Here is a 27,618-nt window from a genome sequence, read left to right on the forward strand (position 1 = left end):
TTTGAAAATAATCAAAATTATTTTGTTGTATTATTTTGTTTATTATTTACAATGTATCATTTAACCCACATATAAATATATAAACGGGTCCATTCATAATGCGTAAAGGTATATTTAATCCAATGATATGTATAATAAGTACATACATATGTATATATGCATGCATATATTAAGAAGAACACGAAATTCAAAAGAATTAATTTGAAGATTCAAGTACAAGACCGGCCTGCGAATTATGTATATAAATTCTTCAAGATAATAGGTAAATGTATCTTACAGTTTGGTTGTTTTTTTTTGGCTGTAACATACTTAGAAAGGAAAAATAGTGAGTTGTATGGATTGAATAATGTTTAAAAATATTTCAAATTTTTTGGAATCAATGTGTTAAAATTTTAAATGCATTTTTCGTACGTTGTACCACTTTTGAAAAACACGTTCATTAATTCTCCGAGTAAATATGGCATTTATTTTTAGAAATAGAAAATTTTAAATATAAATTTTAATTTTGAGAAAAAGAAAATAAGTTAATAATTTTTTATCTGTTATTTAAAACCATTATTTAATTTTTAATGGATTATATTTGTCATAATTTTGTTTTTTCATCCTGATATTTATTGCACTAATTTCTTTTACTTGAATACACATGTAAATAAATACATAAGTGCATACATATATAAATTCATATTTCACGTTAATATATGTATGTATATTATTTATACATCTTATATTAAACGATATTTAGATAGATATTGTATGTAGACAGGTTTCTGGCGATATCGCTTAATTTTAAACAAAAATATTATAACAGTTTTATATATATATGCATAATATTATTATATATTTATAAAAATAAATTCTAAATATTGTCTTACTTATTTTTTTTGCAAAATTGTAATTCTCAAACTTTTTTTTTATAGCAACTCGATCACGAATGAAATAGTAAGGTAATGAACACCATAATTTCATACGGCTAGAGATGTCGCTTTCAAAGGATATAGCAATACAAGCTTAATAAAACATTTCACTCCTTCATTTGAGAATACTGGCATATATACGTAATAAGTATAAGCTTATAATTTCACCTTCTAGGTAGGTATTCATTTTACAAAATTTAAATTCAATAACTTTTAGTAATATTTATGAAATGACGAAGTTTAGTAAGTTTCAAAACTAATTCGAAATATCTTTAAGTGTGAAAATCTTTACATACGTACATTATCATATCTACATGAAGTGAAATAGATATTTTTATTAATATTTTGAATAATATATTAGAAAGAAACACAGAAAAAATTATATTGTAAGTTTTACTTATTATTAAACTTAATACAAAAATTGTTCTTGTGATTTAGTTGTTGTACTGAAAATAAATCTTAACCAATAAAATTCATTACAACTAGATGTAAGATAACATGAGCAAATACAAAATCTGCGAATCCTCTTTCCGGTGATATTCCTTGAAAAACTGCTTTATTTTGGGGATTAGCCTGGAGACGTAGACATACTCCTAACACAAAGCAGCTCACTGTTGAAATAAATCCAGATAGGAATGAATTGAATGGGAATGTTCCAACTAAAACACAATACACGAACTGAAAATAAAATTGAGCATCAATAAAATATCAAGTTTCAATATTTTCTCTTTAAAATTTTTTCACACTGAAATTGTATGCATATAACCTACTTGTACGATACCGGTTAGTAAAATGTACAATAAATAAGCATCGATTATCTTCAGTTTTTTTGGTGTATGATTAACGTATTCATTATAAAATTTTCCTAGAACAGTTTTTAAATTCGACATTTTTCCAATATGCAATTAATGTATAATTATTAAAAAAAAATTTTTGAAGATAATAATTTCCTTCCACACCAAAACTAAAACGTCAAAACAAGTTACTGACACGTCAGATTGTTTATATGTCAAATAAATGTCACTTTAATTATGAAGGCAATGTTTTAAGTGTTTAAATGAAACGCAAATTGAAACAGAATTGAATCTTATTGAAAGAAACAAAGTATGTAAAATATTGCGAAGAAAGATAAGATAACACTGACAAATTATATGATGAAAACTTACTTGCAAACAACTTGTCTATTTAAACATTGCAAATTCATAGGTACGTAAGGAAATAACAACAAAAAATGCACGTAAAATATTGTATTTCAACAAAAAAATTAAATTAAAATTTTCTATAAAATTTTTTACTTAATGAAAGGAAAGTTTTGTTTTAAAACTTAAATACACTTTAAGGCTGCTATTCAGTTAAATATACCTCGACAGGAATTGTAGGAATTAAATTTTGTATTTGAAAAAATAGTTAAGATACAAACCACGTAAATGTACCAACCTCTTAAAGAATCGTATAAATACAAAAGAATTAAAATATTTTTTCTCATAAATTCTAATTCATTTTCCTTTTCATTTGCTTGTTACTTTTCTAAAAAATTTTGCTTAAATGTCAAATTTGTTTTCCAGAAGAAAAATTTCAAGATGTATGAAAGTAATGGAATTTTCATCAACTAAAGTATTTGTTAAAATGTAAAAAAACGTTGAGAAACCAAGCTAGATATCAAAAAATCAGGAACAAGATAAAATATACATGTTTTGTATATATAATACACTGTTCACATTCGACAACTTTCATTCACACTCCGAGTACGAGAATCGTACGAATTATTGCAGAAAAATCGTTGTTGCGATTCAGTTTACATTGACAGCGATAGCGACAGCAATTTAATTAAAAACAATCTAAAAAAATCTATTTTTATTTATATTTTTTATTTGTATTTTCCCGCATATTTTTATATCCAAATTAAGAATGACGTTTGTCATTCGCGTGTGGGTGATTTATGTCATAGTAATATAACTAACCGTGTTTAAATCAATAGATTGAATTGATTGAATAAATTTTGACATTTTGTGCGACTGTCGCTCTCGCAGTGTTACAGTAAATTGAAGGTCCTTAACGAAATATGTATATTTTATTGTGACTTGCAGTAATAATTTGATATTATGCCAAGGTGTAATGTGAAATTGGTCGAAAAAATTTCATTGTTTACCTTAAACTTCCACCTGATTCAATTTTTGTCATAATTAACACATTTAAAATCTAGTGAGGACAATACACATTTTACATACCTAATATCTCAACAGTTTCTGTTCTAGTTAAACCGGACATTGTTTTGATTTATATTGCTACCTCTTACGCAGACTTAGTGAAACGAAAAATAAAATGGAAATAAATAAAATAAAAAAAAAATAAAAAAATTAAACATCAATATTTGTTAATTTGCTTTTAATCTCGTATTAACATACTTATTTGTTTTATTTTTCGTTCCTAATTTCAAATTACCTTTTTTCATTCATTATTTTGCTGGAAACGTTTACTTTAAAACAAATAAATTGTTATTAAAAAAATTTTCAAAATATAGATATGTGCCATTTCTGTGTTTTGCATTTAAATTTAATGCAATACAGGATTTTCACGACCTCAAAGCATGTGTCAAAATTGTAGTTAGTTGTCAAAAAATTAAATAATTTTTGGTGATAAAAAAAAACACGTTCACAGAAAGCTTATCTTTTTTTTAAATTAAGATAATTGAGTTGTATGAATGGCATATATAAATACTTTTTTGAGAAGTACTAAGCACTACTACGTAGTAGTACAGTGGGCCATATATTTTATAAGTGAATATTTTTACATATTCAAATAATTTTATAATATTTAAAGTATTGGTTTTTGAATATTTATAAAAGTATCTGAAATTTTTCTTAATTACAGAATAAAAAACATTTGTATGAATATGTGAGAAAAAATTTCCCTATGCCTACTTTTATAATTCACGTACATACTTATTTTTTGACATCAACTTATTTGCTCGTTAATTTGTCATTTGAATTCACCAATCTTTTAATAGAAACAAATTAGAAAAATATAACAAACATATTGGCAATACTTTTGACATTACTCTTCTCGTATGAAAACAAAGAAAATAGGTAAAAAAGTAGAAAAATTGCAAGAGCAGAGTGAGGAAGGTTCATTTCTTTTTATACAAATTTTTACAAACCAAAAAAAATTATAGAAATTTTATATATTTAAAAAATATTAATATTTCATATAAAATATATTTAAAGTTATTTAATTTAAATAGTTTTGAAAATTGTTCAATAGCACTACATTTAAGAAAAGGAATGAATTTTTAAAGTTGCACAATACAAAAAAAGAAAGAAAAAAAGGAAAAAAAGAAAAAAAGTTCAAAAGAAATCCAAATTTAACCAATGATTTTTGTTAAATGAGCCCCCAGAAGAAAAAATAAATATAAAATATTAAAATCACACAAAAAATTAGCATATTTATGTTAAAAAGTTCTTATTAATATTTAACAACCTATATAGTAAAATTAATTTTAAGTTAAAAAAAAAGAAATATTAAAATTAATAAGAAGAAATCGACCTTTATAAAATAAGAAGAAAAAGAATCTATAATTAAAAAGGTTCCTATTTGATCTCAAAGTAATTTAAATTCACACGCATATTACGTTTGCTTTGGGGAAAAATCAATGGATGATTTAACCCCTTTAACCACTCTACAGGTGAGTTAAAATTTATATTTTATTTTAATTTTTATTTTAATATTTCAAAAGTAAAAAAATTCACTTCCAAACATTTTTTAATATACAAAAAAAAAATTATTTTGTTTCCTTTATGAAGGTTAGAAATTGAACAAAAGAAGAGAAGGAAATGTGTGAATTTTTCTGCAAAAATCACGAATAAAGAAAGAAAAATTTTGATATTTTTTGAAATTAAAAAGAAATTGGCTAAAAATTAATTTGCAAATAGAGAACACATTTTATTTTTCTTGAATAATTTTGTGTCTTTGGAATCAAAACGAAAGAACCTGAGGCTGTTTTTTAAATTTTTTTTTTTTGCAATTTTTTGCTAAGTAATTAATTTTTTTATTTAAAATTTATTACCAATTTAAGAATAAAATATAATCTTATATACTTATAACTACGTAACTGCTCACATCAAAAAAAGAAATACGAGTTTATTGGAACATTTCAAGGCTAAATTTGTCATCAAATTTTGAGATTTTTGTCTACGTTTGTCGAAATATCATCTTTTATTTTAATTTCGAGTAAGTGTTTTATTTTTTTTGTACCTATTTTACCTAATTTTTTTAATTTTTTAAGTTTTGATTTTTACATAAATTATTAAATTACGTATATTTTTATATTTAATTATTTTATATTTTACCTTATATTTTTTATTTAATACGAAATTTAAAATATTTGATTTGATTTTATGAGCTCATGTTTCTCTTTTGTTTTTTGTTTTCTTTTGAAGATAACCCACTGTTGTTTTTCCCTAATTTTTGTTTTTGTAATCGATTTAATCTTTTTTGAAGTTTTTGCACTTACTTTTGCACATTAACACTTTATATTCTACTTAATATAAAAAAATAATAAATTTTATATTAATGCTTAACATTATAAAATCTTATAGGTTTATTGGTATAGTATAGATAGGGTAGGTAGGTAATATATAGTAATTTCCTAAATATAGAATTGTTTTTACTTTGATGTTCTTGAACCTTATAAGATGTCCTTGAACCGTAAAAACCTTGAAAATTATAGAAGAGAATGACTATAAAATAAGATGATACTGAAAATAGTGCATATTAAATGACGTAAAAAGACTTTCCTATTTTTATTAGTTACTTAATATACATACCTTTACAATTTAATATTGTAGGCACCTACTTAATACATTTTATTGTAGATGCATTTTAATTAAGAAACAAGTAAAAAATTATGAATGGACGGGAAGTTCAGAAATTCAAGTTGACAGTCAACTATATTGACTACGTTTTTACTAAATTTATTAGTATTTTTATGTTATTGAAAGAATAGATATTGATTATTATTTTGTTTTTAGGACACTACCATGAACATAACAAACAAGCATGGGAAACTGTTTAAATATTCAAAGCGAGAATATGAAGATCATGTAGGATTAAGATGTTTAGTTGTTTTTGAATAAGATAATTACAAAACGGATTTAATATAACACACTTTTACCTAAATAGTTTTGCATATTTACGAGTACTTTATTTAAAAACATTTAGCAGACATTTTAGCTGTAACTGTTAAGGGCAATTCATTAATATTCTGTGATATTTATTTTGGTTAATTTACAAATGAAGTAAGAATTTTTTTTAAATTTTTTTTTGTGAAACCAGTTTGAGAATTTTTTTGACAATATCTTAGAAAAGCTCATACATAACATATACAAATATGTATGTATGTATGTATTTAATCAAATTATAGTTTTGCAAATTGAAAAAAAAAATTGAATATTTCGTAATCTAGGTGGAATTTTTTGTCTACTAAAAACAATTTTACTTGGATTTTACAAATAACCCTTAACATACATTTTAATAGCAGTTTTAAAGAGTAATAGTTATAGTACTCCGATATTTTATCCCTTCCAATTTGTGTTATAAATTTTTGTATATTTATAATAAAATGCAAATATTTTTCCTTAAAAATTTTATCACTTTAAATGTATTGAATTACTTATGAAGGGAGTAATTCTCTTTTAAAGAAAAATTTCTGGTTTTGAACAGCTGTTCATCTAATTTGGTTTTTTTTTTAAATTGCCAAAATTTTGTAATAGCTTATTTAGTATTGTATTTGTTTTCATTAATCTTATATTATTCTTTTTAACTTAAACTAGCGGCGTTGTATTATAATATAAAATACCCTTTGATCTAATTATTTAGTGTAATTTCAATTTGAAAATAAATAAATTGTTAGTATAAAATATGTGACTGTATTAAGATGAAGTCTTTAAAGGTTGATCAATTAAAATATCTACTAAATTAAACTGTAGTAGTCAATAGCAGATTCAGATCTTAATTGGATTTTATAAATACAAATATTTAAAGTTTTAACAATTGAACTGAAAATTTCGACCTACGACACAACTAAAGTGAGATGGCGATATTTATTCTATTTTTGATTTATTTTAAGCTAAGCATCTAATGATATAATTAGAAGCCAATAAGTAAATGAAAAAAGTTTGTACAATTTGTTTTAAATAAGTTTTGCTCATAAATTAAAAATTATGATGCATGATGTTTGTTGTGTTGTTATATAAAATGCAAAAAAAATTGAAATATAAAAGATACTTATTTTATTTTTTGACTTTAAAAGGAGCAACAACATTTAATAACAAAAATCCAACAAAATTTTTAATAATCTTACTAAATATTTTTTTGTATTAAGTTTCAATTTATGCACGTGTTGTATTTGAAGCATTTTCACGAATTGATGACTATGAAATATGCTTGTTTTTTTTTTCCTTAAAACAATACTTAATCGATTAAGTTGTCTTGTATGACAATCACTAAAAATTGTTTCAAATAAACATTTAAGCCATTATAGTAAAAAAAAAAGATTTTTAGAAAATTTTGTAAAATAATTTTATTAAAAATTGCAAAAAAAAATGCAAATAAAATTTTTGATCTCAATGATTAAAAAAAGGCAATTGAAGTTCAAAACTGCAGATTGTAGACGTAATCATTGAATCATTTGTTTCGCTGCTTGATTTGATTTTTCGTTCTAATATTAAAAAGAAAAAACTTACCACATAGCCAAATTAATAATAATATGTCCGATTTATTTATTTAAATTATTTTGTAAGAAAATAATAATTTTGCTGTGTTGTTTTTGTTGGTTTATATAATGTACGCTTTAAAGTTACAGTTATTAATACTTAACATTAAATAAAAAACAATGATTTGATATACGGCTATCGCAAATTAGTAATTATGTATCATCTGATTTGGCAAACCCTTTACAGGAATAATCATCGTTAAATTCTCATTCCTATTATAAAAAAAAAAATGGCAATACATCACAATAACTAAATATTTTCAAATTGGAATACTAAATAACATTCATGTAATATATGCATACAAATATTATATATATAACAGCATTTGTTTTACAAAAAAAAAAAATAAAAAAAAATAATTAAACAAAAATTACATAAAATGGATCCACGTTTACCATTACTAGGCAATATTATTTTAACTGAAACACCGCCACCAGGTTATATATCAGAAGATGGTGATCCTATGGATCAAACCGAAAATTATAATTCTCCGTTATCACCAAGTCCACCATTAGAAGTTCAACCAGTTTTATATCATGAACCAGCATTTTGGTGTTCAATAAGCTATTATGAATTAAGTATAAGAGTTGGTGAAATATTTCATGCATCACAACCATCTATAACAGTTGACGGTTTTACAGATCCATCAAATTCAGAAAGATTTTGTTTGGGATTATTATCAAATGTCAATCGTAATGATGTTATTGAACAAACAAGGCGTCACATTGGTAAAGGTGTACGTTTATATTATATTGGTGGTGAAGTTTTTGCAGAATGTTTAAGTGATTCTAGTGTATTTGTACAAAGCCCTAATTGTAATCTAAGATATGGTTGGCATCCAGCAACTGTATGTAAAATACCACCTGGTTGTAATTTAAAAATATTTAATAATCAAGAATTTGCTGCAATATTATCAGATTCAGTAACAGAAGGTTTTGAAGCTGTTTATCAACTAACACGTATGTGTACAATTAGAATATCATTTGTTAAAGGTTGGGGTGCTGAATATCGACGGCAAACTGTTACATCAACACCATGTTGGATAGAATTGCATTTAAATGGTCCATTACAATGGCTAGATAGAGTTTTAACACAAATGGGATCACCAAGACTACCGTGCAGTTCTATGTCATAATTTTTTTTTTTGTTTATTTACAATATAACTTAAATAAGAAAAATAATGTTTGATACCAATGTTAAATTTATTTTATTAAAAATATGTATTTAGAGAGAAAAAAACCTTAATTGTTTTTTAAACAATTATTTTATCATTCAAATGAATGATATAGTTTTATTAAAAATATTAATTTTTTTTTATATTTTTAAGTCGACAAAGTCAAAATTAACATAAGGCAAGCATGTTAAACATGAAGTTAAAAATAATTATTACATATATATTTAAAAAACCAAAAACAAAGTTGTCTTTAAAAGAATATTATAAAAAAACAATATTATTACTATGACTATAACTATTATTTTAACAATTATTATTATTATTATTACTACTATATATGCTTTTCTTATGAATTATGTTTGATACAAGTTTTTAGAATTAAAGGAAAAAAATATTTTGATAATCTATAAGATTGTTCTTTTTTTGGCTTGCATTAAAGGAAGATATTTATTTTTTGTAGTGAAAGTAAAATTAATGGTTGAAATAAATTTAAATTTGTCATCTCACTTGACTATTTTAAACGCAGACCTACAGAATTTGTTTTCCAAAAGTTATAAATAGTATAATCTAAATTGTCGTAAACTTAAAATTGCTTTAAATTTAAGCTATTCCTTAGAATAATATTTATCTTAAATTTTTGATTTTTCCTCGCTTCGGTTGATCCCTTCCTATCAACCAGTCCCCTTTTACATTAGTCACCAAACTTTGTGGTTAGTGAAAGCTTATCAAAATATTCTGAAGACGTTTTCATAAAAACTTAAACTATAGGTTCAATTTGTACGAATGTTAGAAAGTAAGGTTAACTCACATTTGTTTAATTTAATTTTAGTTTTTTTACTCATAAATTCAAAATTGAAAGTGAACTGAAATCTATAGATATAGGTATCCTGTTTTACTGAAATATTTTTGTCGCTTTTTGTTCAATTAGCTTATTTTTTCGCCTAAAATTTTCTTTTACATATTTTGTCAAGATATTTTATCAAATTTTTCACAATGGTAAGTGGGTAGTTTTGAAATTTATTTGTGAAATACTAACATTTGAATAACCATAACATTTAAGTTGAATTTAATCACCTTTTTGGTCCCAGAATTATCAACTAATTCGTTTAATTAGATTTAACCACCTTTTTCGGCCCGAAAATAATTTTTAAAATCGATAACCATATCATTATAAATTGAACATAAAGTATTTTTATAGTTTCTTAACCTACAAATAATGTTGAATGAAGCTGAGGTTTCGATCCCTTTTGATGCTTTATGTTCATAAATTGATTCAATTTTTTATTGAATTAAAGACTTTTGTTTTCTTTCCTTTCCTTAATTCAATTAAAATTAGACCTCCATTAAAATTAACGTGTAATTGGAAAATTTAAGAACCTTACTAAAAGGCAAGATAGTCAGTTTTTGGCAAACACTATTAGATGCTTGTTCAAAAAAAATAGAATCAAAAATATTTCCAGGTAGCAGAATTAAATGCATTTTGTTTAAAAACATTTTAAATAAGTGTTTTTATTGTATTGTTTCGTAAAATAAAATTGTACCTGAAATTCCTATTTTATGACCTTTCCTTAATTTTATAGTGGAAAATTTTAAAAAAATATTTTTTTTTTTTTGCTGAATCCATAACTTTTAAAATTACAAATAAATCCTTTAATTTGAATCTAGTAGTCTAAAAATTTTCCATTCGTTAAGCATTAAATTGTATAAAAAAATTATCTTAAATATTTTTTCATACACATATTAAAGAAACCTTTCATATTTTTAAAAATTTAATTAACAATATTAATAGTGCATTTGATTGAAAATAAATAATCTTATTAATAATCACTAATTTAATATAATTTACAATAAATAATTATACTAAAACTTATAATAAATAATTTTAATTTTTAATGAAATTAAATTGCAATTAAAATGGAACATTATGTGAAATCATATTGAAATAATATAAAAGTTCAAAGACAATATGAGTTTTATATTATATTTTATAAATATATACATAATATACGTGACAATTATGTATTTGCATACTTCTTATTGCACAAAATGGCTAGAATACATAAAAATTAAGAAAAGTATAGTTATACAAATCAGAACCAAGTTTTCAAAAGTTCTAGATATTATGATACCATCTCAACATTAAATTCATGTTACGAGTAATTACTTCAATTTCTTAATTTTTAAATCTTTTTAGATTAAATTTAAAGCGCATAAGAATGCATTTGGAACTAACAGAAGTTCATATAGCATACGTTTGAGTTAGAAGATTGTTGTAATCGAATTTAAATAGAAAAATCGAACAAGCTTAAATAAATTTTTTAGCCCTTTTTTAAACTATTGATAAGCAAGGGGTAATTTAAGAACTACAATATCAAAATTTGAACTATTATCAATTTCTTACAAAATCTTTATCGAATTCTTTCTTAACTTTTAAAATTTAAATAAAACTTTTAATTGTTAATTAAGAAAATTCTTATATAGAAATTTTTTTCTGCATAAAGCAATACAAAAACTATAAAAATAATTATACAAATTTATTATTGATAAGAAATGTTTTTTTTAAATTGTTCTTGTTTAAAAATAAATCAATATGTAAAATTTTTTAAAGATGATTTCAAACAATTTCATTACTTATATTTAATTTTCTAATAATATAAGATAATATGCAAAACACTGCTTTCTGCATACAAAAATATTAGATATAAAAAGATTTGCTTTGAATACTTTATTCTCTGTATTGTATTGTTTTAGAGGTTTTCATAAACGCAATACTGCAAAATAATAATTTAGAAACGTAACCCTTGCAAAAATATAACGTAAATATGCAAAAAAAAATTTTTATTTCATGATTTTAAAACTTGATAAAATCAAAGCATTTCATATGATTTAAATGCGCTACTCATGATAATTTCGCTTATATTGCGAAAATATAATAATGTTTATAGGCAAACTAGACTGAAAATATTTGTTCATGACTACGTTTATGAAAAAGCCTATTTATTTAAAGGTGATCCTACAAAACATTCTTTTATAAATTTGCTGTCTTTAATACAATTTTGGAAAAAACATAAATATTACTTAAAATCTTTAAAAATCTGTTATCTTATATATTTTAGCATAAATAGTACAAACATTTTAAATAATAATCAGTACATAGCTAGTTATAAACGAGTGGAAAATTTTTAATTTAAAAATTTGCAATTTTTCAAGAATTTTTTGTAAAACTACTTTGAAGGGAAGGAAAGTTTGATAATTTTGTTTTTTAATTTTAAATATAGACGATTTCATATTAAAATGAATTAAAACAATAATAATCATAAGAATAACGTAAAAAAATGCATTTTATGTAGGTAAATAAAACAAATGTATTTTGAATTTCTCTTACTCAAAAATCATACACAATTTACATGTTTTTTTCAACAAAATTCTCTCAATCTTTATTGTGCTGCCGTTGTGATAACAACAATCGCGGAACAAAAAATAAAATTTAAAATTAATCATTTTAAAACTGAAATATTTATAAATACAATAAAATAAATTATTAAATTATTTTTTGACTTTGAGAAAATAAATTACAAAAATTTTGGAAAAGGTGGAACAAGTGCACATGTACTGAATTTGTTTAATTGTAAAATATTAGTGTTTTTTTTTATTGAATCAAAATTAAATTTTAAATAATATTTTAGAACAGAATTATTTTTTCTAAATGGATTTTTATAAAAAATGGAAGGTACGTTCGATTTTATTCTTTTGAAAAATTGTTCCCTGAATGATAAAATTTTGATAAAGCTTTATTAACCATCCGATATCAAGTTCAAATTAGTTCAATTTTATCGTAAACATATTTACATATTCACATACATACATATACATATGTCAGTTCACACGGCATAATTTAATAGAATTAGATTTTGTTCAGTTTTGTCGTGTGATTAATATTAAAATGATATAAAAGATAAGTTCTGGTCGTGTTGTTATGAAAAATTTGTAATTTCTATTAAAATTACAAATTTCACTTTCACATAATAAAACATAATTTAGAAACATAATAAATTAATAATATTACGCAGCTATAGATGTAGCCCACTTAATCAAAACTTTGATAAAGAAATTTTTTTACTACTTACAATGAATTTTAATGAATTTATTAGATTTTTTATATTTATTAGAAGTGTATGTGTATGTATGTATGTACATATGTATTAACAAATTCAAACAATGGAATCTCGTGTTTTTTTTTGGAATTTGTTCTGTGAACTTTTCAAAATAATTTAAGTTCATGCGGATACGTGTGAAATTGCATAAAAATACGTTTTCGGTGAAGCTTACAGTTTTTATGAACTTCTTTTTGTATAGTGTTGTCAAATATTTAGATATATGTAATTATTTTGTGACACAATCAGTATATAAGCCTTTAGTAGTTGTTATAAATCACAACTATAGTGAAAAATATATAGATTGTTTAACTTTGTTACAAATTATTGAACACTTCTAACAACGGCTTAAAATACAATAGGAAAATTACTAGCATCCCCAATATAATAAATAATAAATAATGTTTAAAAATAATGTTTGTTCATCATAATAATGGGTGTGATTGTTTTCATCGGAGAAAATATAATTTTTTTTTATAATAAATCAATACGCTAAAATTATAGGAGCGTGCTGCGCTAATTGTTAAATTATTCAATTTAAAGGGTTACGTATATATACCGATGATTTACGATATTAAATTAGTGCGAAAAGCAGGTCTTATAAGAAAAGTTATTATTCTTCATAATATTCTAAAAATAAAATATTTTTAATAGTTAGCTAGTTGAAAGAAATCATTTTTAAAGGACAAAAAAAAAAAATAATAAAATTCGTTAATTATTAAATATGAACAATTAAAAATTTGTTAATTTAATTATTAACTAATTCGCTCTTGTTTGCTTTAGAAGAGAATTTTTTTCAAGTTCTTGTTTCACTTTTTAACTTTTCGCGTTTTGTAATTTGAAACTGAAAAATACTTGAATTTGAATAGTTTGTAATAAAATATTGTGAACCCAACAAGAACTTTGGTAATCTTAAAATTCTGAAAGGAAGAAACTAAAATTAAAAAAAAAATTTCCATTCACCTCAAATATTTGATCTTGAAAATTTGAGAATTCTGTGTTTTGTCAGAGCTCAATTTACTCCGAAAGTTGAGAAACGATTTTTGTAATACCGTTAAAAACATGGTGCATAAAATTTGCTGCTCATTATGCAGTACCAAGTATTGTTTAATGACCATGTTATACAATGTGGTCGATAACAATACATACTATGTAAAAAAAATATTATACTTAATGTATAACATTCACAATTTGCACATACAAACTTACTTTCTTAAATCTGTTAACAATTTTAAATGCCTGGTTAACACTTTTTTTTAACAATGAATCATTCATTTCGTTTTCTTTTCGTTTTTTTGTTTTCTGAATTATATTTATTATTGTTCTTTTTGGTGAGTGATAAAAAAATTCGAAAAAAAACTTTAACTCTTTAGGTAAATTTTAAGCTTTTATTTATAAAAAAAATTTGTAGGATAACTTTGAATTTGTAGGAAATTCAGAACCCTTTTTAGTCTTTTATCTGAATTGATCGAAACTTGATTAATTTTGCTACCTATACTATCGGAAATGGAAGAAACGGACGATTTTTTTTTCGAAGAATATTATGATTACGTAATAGATTTTTGTTTTTATTTTTCAAATATTATAAAGAATTGTGCCAGGTTATTAATGTTTTCTTTGATAATATTATAAAAAATTTGTGCATTCATTTTTAAAGAAATTCTTGAAAAAATTTTTAAATTTGAGTTTGAAATGTATTGGTAAAAGAATGTGATTAATTTTTTAGACCGCATAGAAAACGAAAATATGTATTTAATTTTATATATGTGGCTGAAATTGTATTTGAATTTGTAACAATATTCTATTACTAAGTATTATATTTAAATATTTTTGTATCAAATATTTAAATATAATAGTAAGATCAAATATGATCAAATATTGAAACAAGTGTTATACAAATTATAACTTTAAAATTTCTTCCCGCTTAGAATTTGAAGTTATAAAAAATTAAAATAAAATTTATATTTTATTTTATTTGTACATATTTGTAAATTATTTGAAAATATTCAAAAAAATTAAAATTAAATGATTCCTTTTAGATATCTTGCCGATTAAATCGAGAATCGATTGTTTTCAAACATTAAATTTTGCAAATCGAATCACTTGTATATTGAAAAAAAAATATTTCAACTAAATATTAGGTTTTTTTAATCTCATATTCAAAATGTTGACTGTTGTCCTATTATTTCGCCCTTATTATTCTATAATTTATTAAATATTTTCTATTAATTATGAATTTAAGGTCAATTTGACATTGTAATCATTTTCTATTATAATTATTATTTTAATCTTAAATTATTTATTAAAAAAGAGAAAAATAAACAGAAGAAAATTGAGATTTCTGAATAATACAATGAATTAAAAAAAGAATATACTTTTTCATAGTCATAAAAATATTGATAATAAATAAAAATTTGTAATCTAATTAATTAAATTTTTAAAGTGCATGAAATTTAGAACACTGTCAATATTTTATTTTTTAATAGAATCTTCAATTTTACTATTTAACATCTGTCACATATGTCATGTATGTAATGTCAAATCTACTACGTGCGACCAATATGTCTGTAGTCGGAATTCTCGAATAATAAAATATTTATCAGATTTATGTATGATGAAAAATATTAAGTGGTTTACAATTTAGTGATTTTCTTTTTGAGCGCCGTTGAATCATCGTAGATTTCCATGTGTACATCATGCTTGCAAGATTTTATTCTTTATTACCCACGCCCTTTTTCAATAAACAAATTTTATTTTGTAAGCACGATTGTATCCACGAAAAGCGGTTGATTCTCACCAAAGAATATATAAATTTTTGTTTGTCTCCTCTTTATAGAAGAAGTTATTTTTCTTCCTTGGATAAGGAACTAATTAGAAAAATTAGTTTATATTTTAACTATATTTAAAATTCGTTTGGGTCATAACACATAAATTCCACATTATTTTTACCACCCATTTTTTATTTAATTTTTCAATTGAAACTTAAAATAGTTCTAATCGTATTTTTAATAGTAATACTCGTACTATTCAATTTTGATTTATTCAATCAATTAACGCCTATTTTAAATTTTCATAAATATTGTTAAATATTAATCATAATTTTTATTATTAGATAAGATTTCGTAAAATCATATGGATTTATATAAATATAAATCATGTGGAATTATTTTTCCTTTTATATTTTTGCTATTGACATTATTAATCAGTAAATATTTAACCATATGAAACGAAAGTACGTGTACATGTATATATGAATATATGTGAAGACGTCCGTATAAATATAACAATAATGTTGTTTTGTTATCAGAAAACATGCCTGAATGTCTCATAATCACACTTGTAATTTCATTTTTTAACCCATATTATTATTCAGCTATTATGTAAAAATTTCTTCTTTGTATTGATAAATGCTTATTTATTATGTGTGTTTATGAGATTTTTGCGCTCATGTTCAAGGGTTTTTGATTACATTTACATTTTAATTTATGTATTTACATATATTTATGTACTTACTCGTTTTATTTTATTGAAATTCTAGTGTATGAATTATATCAAATTATAATTTCAAAAACGAATTTCTTATAATTTAGTCATAACTTATTGTTGAAGTTATTAAATGTGACCATAATATGTAGTACTTCATTCCAATGCATGAAATCGCAATGAATTAAACGTCTTATTTTGGGAATATAATGTGCATGAAAGTTTTTCAATTTATTTGTTTTTAGTCAAAATTTGGAATCTAAGTTCTAACTTTATGAAAATAAAGTTCCACATTATTACGTTATGCAGGTTCGGAACAATATTATCTTCTTTTCAAAATATTTCAATATAGCAACATTTCTATTATTAAATCATTTGCAAAGTTGCACCTACCCAGTGGTTTGCACAGTATGATTTTATTTATTTTTTATATGTTTTATATAAGTTTAATTTAAATAATTTCACAAGGTCTTTCAATTTTAAAAACAACGCTTGGCCCATAGTATAAAAAGTTATATTAATTTCATTTAATGTTTACTACATAATAATTTCAGCAGGTTTAAATGCATCCTTGGATTTAAAATACAAGCCAAATTTATTTTCAATTCTTTAAAATTTTATTTGTGAACTCATTCTGCTAGAAATTTTTGTAAGCATAAATTTAAATTTAAAATTATTTTTTAAATATTTTACGTTTTACTTTTAAAAAGTAGAAAAATAATATTCGAAATAAAATAATAAAATTTTTTTTTATTTTTTTTTTAATTAAATAAAATTAATAAATTGATGACCTGACATTGAATATTGAGCGTGCGACCTTTGACATAATTAATTACAAATTTAGGTCATTTTGGTTATCCCGCCACAGATTACATTCTCAATAGTTACATTTCTTTCACTTAACTTATACATATTTAAAAAAAGAAACAAGAAAGATGGAGTAACAGAAGAATGAAACGATTTTATTAATGGTTTTACCCTTGAAAATTAGATTTATCACAAAACGGAAATTTTTACTTCAGTTTTTAAGTCTGTAATATTTTATTACTAAAATCAAATAGATATAGCCCCACTAGAATACTGTGGAATTAGAAAATTACAACTGTTTAATTAGACATTTAGGTTTGCGGAACAATTTAGAGAATTTTCAAGCACTCTAGTGTGCAGAGACAGAATAGCTAGTTTCGTTCACTTTTAATTCTATTCATTATTTTTATATTTCTATAATTTTCCCAAAGAGTGGATACTTTAATTTTAAAAGAATTAGTTTAACAATTCAACAATATTTTCTTTTTTACATTTATAACTAATATCTAAACTTTCTAAGTCATTGACCTTTAATAATAATTTTAATTTTTTTCGTGATAGTGTACGGTATTCAAATTCGTATGATAAATAGAAAATAAATTATGTTAACATATTCTTCTTTCATTGAACTTCAAATACACGTTCTTTAAGTGCCGAGTCCATGTCACGATATTCATACTATATTTTTATGATTCACAATGGAAATTTTAGTAAATATTATGGAATATTTTTTCTTTCATTTCTTCATTTCTTTAATTTCAACACAAAAAAAAAAGCATACATACCGTTCTAATATTCACAAAGTGCATTCTCTAACCGCATGCATTCTCTTAAAACAGAACAATTCATTTCTATAATCTACTCTACATACTTATATATAAATTCAATGCACAAATATAGCTTATCAGAAATGCATTATTTTCATTTCATTTAAAAAATTTTCCTATACAAGATTATGATTAAATTTTTAATCACCAATTTAATATTATATGTGAATTGTTTGAGATGCGAAGGTTTCCTTGAAACAGAAACAAAACAAAAAATAAATTTACTTTGTATAAAATTACATATTTTTGTGTCAGACTAATTTTTATTCTTTCTTTTTTATTAGCACCGTCTGCTTATGACTTTTTTGATAATCTCTTTGAAATATTATAATAATTAAATATGAATTTATAATATTTCGAGTTTTGAACTGGATTCAAAATAATTATTTGATTTTCTTTTGATTTTATTTAAACAATTAAAATTACAAGTACATAATTATTTAAAAAAAAAAAATATATACATACTTATATATGAAGAGTACTTACAAATGTAATAAATAAATATTTGAATGCGGTTTAGAAGAGTTATGCATCTCAGTGTTTTCAATAAATAAATAGAAAATCTATTAATCACAATATAAATAAAATAATCTAAAATAATTATTGACAACAGATGGTAAAAAAAAAGAGCAGAAAATGTGGTGTAATTTGAACTTCGTGATACCGTTTCTTATTTGAATTTACATTAAGCAATTTGTGGGTAATTTTATAGTTGAAAAAATATAACAGGTTACTATAAATTTATAACACCCATAATTTAACATTTCCCTCAATCAATAAGTCACAAAAATCGCCTAATTTCAATAATTAAGTGCTTTTCAAATTACCTTTTAGTTTTTTGAAAACAGGAGAATATATGGGCCTATCCTTTCAACTAGTTTCAAGCAGAAAAAGATTTTTATGAGAAAATTATTATAAGCTTATAATTTACAAACCAAGAACTTTTCTGAACCAAAAGCAATACATTTTTTCAACAATGTTTGGATTTGTTCAGATTGTCTTTTAAGCATGAATTCGATATTGTAGTAACATATATGGTTTTTAAATTCAATTCAGCTCAAATATGAAGTACCGAGTTCATCTTAAATAACTTAATTGAATAATTTAATACCTTAATTTTAAACAATTTAAATACCTTAAACTTACAATTTTAAGGTACTAAATTATTTAATCAAAAAATTATTTTAGAAGTTTCAAAATTCATAAACGCTTTACACCTTAAATAAAAAATTATAATTAACACCAAAGCACCTGCACTAAAAAAGAATTTTTTTTTGGCTTATGTTATAATTTAAAATAATAATTTTTTTTTTATTAAGAAATTAATTATCTATTAAATTTCATTTAAATTTAAAGAGTGGGAAGAAAATGAACACAGAACGACAACCGTTACTGCGTTCATCGGATGTTGATTTTGAACAAGGTCATAGCATTCCACCAAGACCCGACATACGTAATTCACCAGACAATGGATTGGTTGATGTTCAAAGCGATGATAGCAGTAAGTATTTAAAAGAAAATTATTAATTTTTTCTTAAATAATATTTAAAAATTATTTTATTAACCTTATTAAAATTGAATTTAAATTTATATTTATATTTTAGTTGCATCAACATCAAATGATAGTATTCATAAATCCGATTATAATCCATCGATGCATAGAACATTAGAGCATCCAACATCGAATCTTGATACAATGATTCATTTATTAAAAGGTAATATTGGTACTGGAATACTGGCGATGCCAGATGCATTTAAAAATGCTGGTCTTTATGTTGGTTTATTTGGTACTTTAATAATGGGTGCTATCTGTACACATTGTATGCATATGTTAGTTAATTGTTCACATGAACTATGTAGAAGAATACAAGCACCATCATTGACATTTTCTGAAGTTGCCTATACATGCTTTGAAACTGGTCCAAAAACTTTAAATCGTTATTCAAATTTAGCAAGGTAAGAAAATATTGAAAATATTTCAATTAAATAGTGAATAGTAGTAACATTAATATTTTTATTTTTAGATCAGCTGTAAATACATTTCTCTTTGTAACGCAAATTGGTTTTTGTTGTGTTTATTTCGTATTTGTTGCTTTAAATATACAAGAAGTTGTTGCACATTATTTTGTTAAAATTGATGTACGAATTTATTTATTAATTATGCTATTTCCAATGATTGCATTAAATTTAGTTCGAAACTTAAAGTACCTGACACCAGTATCATTTGCGGCTTCATTATTAACAATATTTGGTTTAGTTATAACATTTTTATATATGTTAAAAGATTTACCAAGAGCTGACACAGTTAAACCTATTGGTACATGGGCAACTTTACCATTATATTTTGGTACAGCAATATATGCTTTTGAAGGAATTGGAGTTATTTTACCATTAGAAAATAATATGAAAACACCTGAAGATTTTGGTGGTTGGACTGGTGTATTAAATACCGGTATGGTTATTGTAGCATGTTTATATACATCGGTAGGATTTTTTGGTTATTTAAAATATGGTGAAAATGTTAGAGGAAGTATTACTTTAAATCTTCCACCAAATGAAATGTAAGTAATAAATAACAAAAATTTTTAAATATTCAACAGAGATTTTTTAAAAACTTTTCATTATTATAGATTTTCTCAATCGGTCAGAGTTATGATGGCTGTAGCAATATTTTTATCATATACATTACAATTTTATGTACCAGTTAATATAATTAGCCCATATGTTCAAAGTAAATTTGATACAGAAAGAGCTAAAAGATTATCAGAAGTTTCATTAAGAATTATTTTGGTCACATTTACATGTAAGATTTTCTTTCCAAAAAAATATATTACTTACATATAATTGTTGAAATTCATAATTTATAATAAAAAATGATGATTGAACTGAATGGATATCTAAATTACTAGTTTAATGCTTGAAATTAATATTTATTTCTTGTTTATAGAAAAAAATATTGGGTTGAGTTACAAACCTGAAATTTTTAGAATGAAATAAATATTAATTTTTTTCATTACTGGTATTGATTAAAAATTTTTACACAAAAGCTATCTGAAATTTTAAAAATGTTCTATAAATGATATTTTGCATATTATAAATTATAATATATAACGATATTTTCGAACAAATGACTTTTTAATTTAAATTTTTAAACGAACTCGAAAGATTTATAAATCTTATTAAATATTTTGTTAAACTGAGATTTGTAGAACATTTTTTTTTTGTAATGCTTAGTATAAGTTTTTTAATTTTGTAATTTTCGTCAATTTAAACTTTTTTATAATTAAATTATTTTAGTTGTTCTTGCGGCTATTATACCAAATTTGGCACAAATTATTTCATTAGTTGGAGCAGTAAGCAGTTCAACGCTGGCGTTGATTGCACCACCAATAATTGAAATCGTTACATTTTGGAATGTTGGATTCGGTAAATATTATTGGAAGCTGTGGAAAGATGTTACAATACTAATGTTTGGACTTGCCGGTTTCATATTTGGAACATATGCAAGTTTAGCACAAATTTTAGATCCAAACCTTGATTAATCATTAAGTCTCAAATTATGTTTAAAAAATTTACATTATTCGTAAATGTTTTCTTTTTTTTTATTTGCATTTGTTTAAAAAATTATTTTTTTTAACTTTTTTTTGTTTTCATAAAAAGTGTTGAAAAAGAAAAAATACAAAAAACAAAAAGAAATCAGGCGTACAATGTTTTTTAAGGTTAGATTAACATGTACAAAAAATTAAAAATATATTGGATGAAATCTTTATATTTGAGTAAAATATGTTTTTGAAATTTGAACAGTAATGTAATAAGGATTTTAATATATATGAAATGTACATATTTAGTAATCAATAATTAATATTTAGTTAAAATATCGCGTTACATATATGTTACCAAATCAATATATGTTACAAAATTATTTTCATGTTAGAATTTCAATTTGCTTGTTATCAATATTTAATTAAATTGTTACAATAGTAACAATATTTAATTATTTATTTCTAAAATAAACAGTTTAATATAAAATCAGATATAAAATTTGAAACAAAAATGCTTTGCAAATTATATAAAATATTGTTATTCAATTAATTTGATTAAATTTTAATTGTTATTAACATCCTTTTCTTGAAATTACGAAAATTAATTTATTGCATATTTTCCAATGGATTATGTACGCCAAAAATTATAAGTTTTAATTTCTAATATTTAAAAAAAATAGAAAAAAAAGAAATAATTAAATATGTATGTATGTAAAAAGAAAAAACAAATATAAACATAAATTATATTTATGCTTGCTTACTGAAATAAAATAAGTAATAAGCCTAATATTACAAGCTTAATCTTTATTTTATTTATTAATAGAAATAAGTTTGTAATTGTTAAGAAATAATTTAAAATTTTCTTAACTGTGATTTGCACTGTGTTTTTATTAATTTAAATGAAATTCAAAAGGTTTACGTTCATAGAAGCATATTTGTATATATATATAAATATATATATATTAAATTAAAATATAATGTGCATAAATTAAAGTAAAATTTCTGAAAAGAAATTGTTTTTAATAGTATTAATGCACAAAAAAATATAAAAAACAAATACAAATTGACAATAATTATCAGCCTATTATATTAATGTATGTTTGTATTAATATATTTAATAATAGTTTTTATTTTGTTGCTTTGAAAGCGTATAAAATTATAATACAAAAAAAGAAAAACTTATAAATATAAGAAATTTTTTGCTTATATAATAAATTATTTTCATGAAAATAGAAACGTTTTTGCATAAATAAGATTAAAATACAATACCGAAAAATAAATTAAAAATATTTAAATAAATAAATATTTTTAATCATGTAATTATTTTTTTAACTACCTAATTTAGGTATAAAGTGATAAAGTAATTGAACAGGACAATACAAAATTTTAATTTACTTGTTATTTACTCATAATGCATTTTCTACTAATTATTCCAGTCACAAAATTAAAGCACAATATTTTTTTTGAAATAATAATGTTTTAGCTGTCGCTGCTTGTAATTATGATATGTTCAACTAAATCAAATTTAATAATTCAATATAATGTACTTCATTTGTTTATTGTTTTGAAAAATTTCTTTATATTTTACACCACTATTATAAAATTCACTTATTATTTTTTATTGAATTTAAAAAATTGGTGTTCATTGTTTTTCTCAGTATTTTCAAATAGTTTTAAATCAAACAGTTTTAAAAAAAGAACTAAATAAACTTACCCTAATATAAATTATGTTTCAAAATTTTGTAATAAATCAAAAGAAAACCTCAAAGTTCCATGCCAACGAGACTTATGTTGATAGCAATAATTTCCGTTTTCCCAAAACGAATTAAAATAAACTATTTATATAATAAACTATTTATATAATAAACTATTTATATTTTTGTTCACAATTATTTTTACGACAGCTTCCAAATTAAAAACTTAAATATTTTTTTGTGATTTCATGAAATTTGCAAGGTTCACAATATGAGTGAGCTTTATCGCAAATTACAATACAGAGAATATTCCAAAATGAAGAAAACATTTTAGTTTAGAAAATAATTAAAATAGAAATTTAGTTTTAATTAGATAAACACTTTATTTTAATAAAATTTTAAAATAGTGGCTCTCTTATTTTCTCCTTGTAATTGAAAATGTATATTTTAACAAAATAATTTTAATTTTAAATTTTAATATTTAAATAGAATTGCTTTTTAAAATTGCAACGGATTGCCTTTTTTATATTATAAACCGAAATTAAATATTGAAGGCAATTCTAAAATATTTTAAAATATTTATTTGTTTTAAATTTTAATTTAATTTAGAAAAAAAAAGCTGTTGTAGTTTCAAATATTTTGCGAATTTGCGTAATGTACAGACAAATAAAATTTTATAACGCGTTACATTGTGAGAAATTACAGGTTTGGTAATGTATCTCGTTTAAGTATGCTAAAAAAAAATAAATAAAAAATTTTTTCAAATTAAGAAATATTAATTTAGGTTCTAATTAATTCTATTCAAATATCGTAAAATATTATATTAAATTCTGCCAAGTAAAAATGGCAAGAAACTAGGAAAAGAATGTGAAAATATTCGATGTATGTACACATTATGTTACTTCTATCTCTTGAGGTGATGAGTTATTTAAAAATTTTTTAATTTTCCGAACAACATCCTATCCAAAATTGGAGTTCTATTTAAAAACCCACATAGTTTTCAATAAGTTCACCACCACAAGTGATACGACTAACAGAATATGGACGATTATATTAAGAGAATAAAGGTTATTTATCTAATATTTTATGAAATGTTTTGCAAACATATAATTTTTGATAATGTGTGCTATAAGACTTTTTAATATTCTCCAATGGAAAAATGTGTTTTAAAGAATGTAAAGGAATTTTTAGAAATAGTTTTGTACACAATGATTAATAAAAATAAATTCTTAACAAAATTTCCTTAATTCACTTACACTTAATATTAGAATTATTTTAATTTAATTCAATTACTTACATTTTTAAAACTTATACATATATAAAATAAATTGGACCCCAAAAAGTTAAATATTTTGAATATATTACTTTTCAATATCAATTTTTAACGGACCTCATATCAATTTTATAATAATGGAAGATGAAAAGAAAAAATTAATCATTTAATAATATTATCTTGTAATGCGTAAGTCTTCTGAAAATGATGGTAAATAAATATATTGTACTTCATATAAATAAATTTTTAATCATCTATACAAGGTTTCTACTATTTTTTCGTTTTAAATGTGTCTAATCTTCTTTAAAATTTCTCATATATTTTATGTTATTGTTTTAAAATATAGTTTTAATAATATAAAAAAATTCATATTGTAAGAAATAGTATTAATGGGCATACTAACGTTCATAGTAACTATAAAAAAAAAGACAATAAATTTTTAAAAAATTTTATCCGTAAATTGCATTTTTATTATGTATTTCATATAAAACCAAATACATTATTAAATATTTTACATAATATGTTATTATTAAAAAATATATAATATACAATAAAAAGTAAATGTTATAAAAACTAAATATACACTTAATCGATCCAAACATACTTAAAAAAAAGAAACCAAATAACAGAATATTAATTTTGAAAATGAAGATTAAAACCATAAGAACATTTAAAAATGACAATAATATTATTAAAATAAATTGAATATAATACAAATATCATGTAGAAAATGTGTATATTTTTGTTATTAAAAATAAATTTTCGATTGTAATTTAAAAATAAAATTTAAACTTTGCGTTTCCTTTTTTTTAAATCGTATTTATAAAGTTAATAATCTATATAAGAAAATCTCCTGTGTAATGAATGTGTAAGAAAATTTCTCCGCATCTAATGTAATGAATGTAAGATACGTAACTTTCAAGAATTCAATGATTTTTAATTATTCCAACATGTGCTTTCGTTATGTGATATTAAATTTTCCAAAGTTTTTTTTGTTGTAAGCCTGCAATACACACATAATTAATGCAGAAGAACCAAAGTGAGCTAAGTATTCAGTTAAAACTGAAAATTGATTAAAAAAGAGAAAACTAATTTACCTCATTGCCTGAATTGGTATTGAAGATGCATATAAAGCTATAATCAAATTTCCAAAATTATCATTATAAGCATGACATTTATGATAATCCAAACTCCAATATGATTCAGTTGCATTAACTTTATTCTCTTCTGGTTTTCTATTTAAAAACTCGTCTGTTATATCAACGGCTTGATAAAAAAATAATTTCAATATATCTAATCTATGAGATCCACTTGAAGGACGCTTTGAGTTTGATGCTTGATGAAGATTCCTGGTCATAACATATTTCTTTTGGATTTTATTGATAACTAAAAGCCTTTAAGATAGAAATATTTTAATGTGTTATATGTATTACTCGTAAAATTTTTTAAGAGGATATGTTACAAACCCTAATATATTTTCTTCAATTTCAATTGTATTAGAAATATTTCTTGGTATGCATTTCTCTGCATTTTGTAATATTTCAAAATCATTTTTAAATATTTGCTGGGTTAGTAAACTGATGTCGTGGTACGATGGTTCTGAGCCACATAGAACCTTAAAATAAAAATAAAAAAAACATGCATATTTTAAAAAAGAAATCAAATAAATATTTTTTAACATTTACACAAAGAGTTATTAATCCAACAATTGGTACTGCTACGAATCTATAAGCGGTCTGCAGTAGATTGTAATTTAATGAAAATAATTTTTATTGAAAGTTAAAATAAATATTACATTTGGGCTCTTCTTAGGTAAATATACTGGAATATCTCGCAATTGATTGTTTGTTGTTTGAAATAAAATAATCAAAAGTTTTCTGTCAATTTCGTTTAGATCCCACCATCCTTCTGTAGCTACAATTATTTTTGATCCGATCATAATTGCACAGAATAATGAACCAAATTGTAATGCAAATTCATTCAATTTTCCCAATATTTGAGTATTTTCTACAGCTAAAATGCACTCACTGTATTCAAGAAAATCAGAATCAAAGTTATTCAAAATTTTTTCAATTAGTGGCATAAAGTTTTTTGTTTCTCTACGTATTCTATCAAAGTTGTTAGTTGCTTTTAAATCGTCTTCTGTTATAAATAGAAGAAAAACATTGTAAACCAATACTATTAATTGACTCAAATGTTTTTCCGTGTAATTTTTCCCAGCACATATTAGAGTCACGGAGTCATAATCTTTCCAAACAAATATCCAATCTGCTGTATGGGTTGTTTTAAGTTCAATTCCTTGAGATTTACAAAACATATGTGTTCCATTGAGAGATGCTACTGTTGAGAATGGAAGCTAAAATATAAAATCAAATATTTTAAATAGAATGTTTATATAAAATAGGAATAAAAATAATTTTCAATTACGCTTTCCACATTCCCTTTTTTTCTTGTAAAAACTGGATTCCCTCCGTTGACTGTTAAACACATTAGATGCACTGCTTGCGGTGGTAAAGTCATTTTTTATTAATCCGAAATATTTTAAATTTTAATTTAGCAATATTTATAATAACGGTGCTACATTATTACACTTGCGCAATCGAAAATATTTTTTAATAAAATAATTTATATTGTCCAAAATTAAACATGAGAGAAATTTCCCTTTAAAGGAAATATTAACATATTCACAATTTACATTCTAAAGTTATTAATTCAGAATCTAAATCTAAACTGTTTGTACTCCATTCAACTACAGAAGAATAACATGTTATACTGTTCGATTAACTTGTTATAGAAAATTAGATTCACACTACATAAACTGTTTTTATTTGACAATGAACTTGTTTTGCTTTATATTTTGTTTATTTAAAAATTTAAAAATATTTTTTTTGAATTTTGAAATATTTTTGGATTTCAAATTATACTAAACATTATTATGGTTTTAAATCTTTTTTAAATTTTTTCAAGTTTCTTTCAAAAT

The 27,618-nt window shown here is 22.7% G+C and overlaps 3 protein-coding genes across 6 annotated transcripts; 1 reads left to right on the forward strand and 2 right to left on the reverse strand.

The window, feature by feature from the left end:
* Window positions 1-1,293: 1,293 nt before the first annotated feature.
* LOC129615427 (dolichyl-diphosphooligosaccharide--protein glycosyltransferase subunit DAD1) lies at window positions 1,294-1,879 on the reverse strand. Its single transcript, XM_055530636.1, has 2 exons — window positions 1,685-1,879; window positions 1,294-1,592 (listed from the first exon to the last, which is right to left on the reverse strand). Exons 1-2 carry the CDS (start codon window positions 1,802-1,804, stop codon window positions 1,374-1,376), a joined length of 339 nt encoding a protein of 112 aa, XP_055386611.1. The 5' UTR covers window positions 1,805-1,879; the 3' UTR covers window positions 1,294-1,373.
* A 2,120-nt stretch (window positions 1,880-3,999) lies between these two features.
* On the forward strand, window positions 4,000-22,163 carry LOC129615244 (proton-coupled amino acid transporter-like protein CG1139). 4 transcript variants are annotated; one of them, XM_055530366.1, is made up of 8 exons: window positions 4,000-4,596; window positions 4,715-4,946; window positions 5,042-5,141; window positions 19,486-19,630; window positions 19,734-20,085; window positions 20,154-20,690; window positions 20,760-20,932; window positions 21,427-22,163. In XM_055530366.1, exons 4-8 carry the CDS (start codon window positions 19,498-19,500, stop codon window positions 21,669-21,671), a joined length of 1,440 nt encoding a protein of 479 aa, XP_055386341.1. In that variant the 5' UTR covers window positions 4,000-4,596; window positions 4,715-4,946; window positions 5,042-5,141; window positions 19,486-19,497; the 3' UTR covers window positions 21,672-22,163. The 4 variants fall into 4 exon arrangements, with proteins under 4 accessions (XP_055386341.1, XP_055386340.1, XP_055386342.1 ...); XM_055530365.1 differs by having other exon boundaries at window positions 4,715-5,141; XM_055530367.1 differs by having other exon boundaries at window positions 4,720-5,141.
* An 816-nt stretch (window positions 22,164-22,979) lies between these two features.
* On the reverse strand, window positions 22,980-27,335 carry LOC129615108 (protein fuzzy). Its single transcript, XM_055530183.1, has 6 exons — window positions 27,066-27,335; window positions 26,434-26,994; window positions 26,324-26,374; window positions 26,105-26,253; window positions 25,736-26,032; window positions 22,980-25,641 (listed from the first exon to the last, which is right to left on the reverse strand). The coding sequence occupies exons 1-6, from the start codon at window positions 27,156-27,158 to the stop codon at window positions 25,575-25,577; spliced, it is 1,218 nt and encodes a 405-aa protein (XP_055386158.1). The 5' UTR covers window positions 27,159-27,335; the 3' UTR covers window positions 22,980-25,574.
* Window positions 27,336-27,618: the final 283 nt, after the last annotated feature.

Source organism: Condylostylus longicornis, unplaced genomic scaffold (assembly GCF_029603195.1).
Source record: "Condylostylus longicornis isolate FDR11 unplaced genomic scaffold, ASM2960319v2 ptg000135l, whole genome shotgun sequence".
In the NCBI taxonomy this organism is placed as follows: Eukaryota; Metazoa; Arthropoda; class Insecta; order Diptera; family Dolichopodidae; genus Condylostylus; species Condylostylus longicornis.

What these genes read in the sequence shown, in the direction of transcription:
- LOC129615427 (XM_055530636.1), bottom strand. Translation starts at nt 1,804, where the DNA reads ATGTCGAATTTAAAAACTGTTCTAGGAAAATTTTATAATGAATACGTT. An exon ending in TACTAACCGGTATCGTACAA is followed by an intron (nt 1,593 to 1,684) that starts GTAGGTTATATG and finishes TTTTATTTTCAG; the next exon opens with TTCGTGTATTGTGTTTTAGT.
- LOC129615244 (XM_055530364.1), top strand. Translation starts at nt 4,564, where the DNA reads ATGGATGATTTAACCCCTTTAACCACTCTACAG. An exon ending in CCCCTTTAACCACTCTACAG is followed by an intron (nt 4,597 to 19,485) that starts GTGAGTTAAAAT and finishes TTAAATTTAAAG; the next exon opens with AGTGGGAAGAAAATGAACAC. An exon ending in CGTTATTCAAATTTAGCAAG is followed by an intron (nt 20,086 to 20,153) that starts GTAAGAAAATAT and finishes TTTTATTTTTAG; the next exon opens with ATCAGCTGTAAATACATTTC.
- LOC129615108 (XM_055530183.1), bottom strand. Translation starts at nt 27,158, where the DNA reads ATGACTTTACCACCGCAAGCAGTGCATCTAATGTGTTTAACAGTCAAC. An exon ending in AAAAAGGGAATGTGGAAAGC is followed by an intron (nt 26,995 to 27,065) that starts GTAATTGAAAAT and finishes TTTATATTTTAG; the next exon opens with CTTCCATTCTCAACAGTAGC. An exon ending in ATACCAATTCAGGCAATGAG is followed by an intron (nt 25,642 to 25,735) that starts GTAAATTAGTTT and finishes TGTGTATTGCAG; the next exon opens with GCTTACAACAAAAAAAACTT.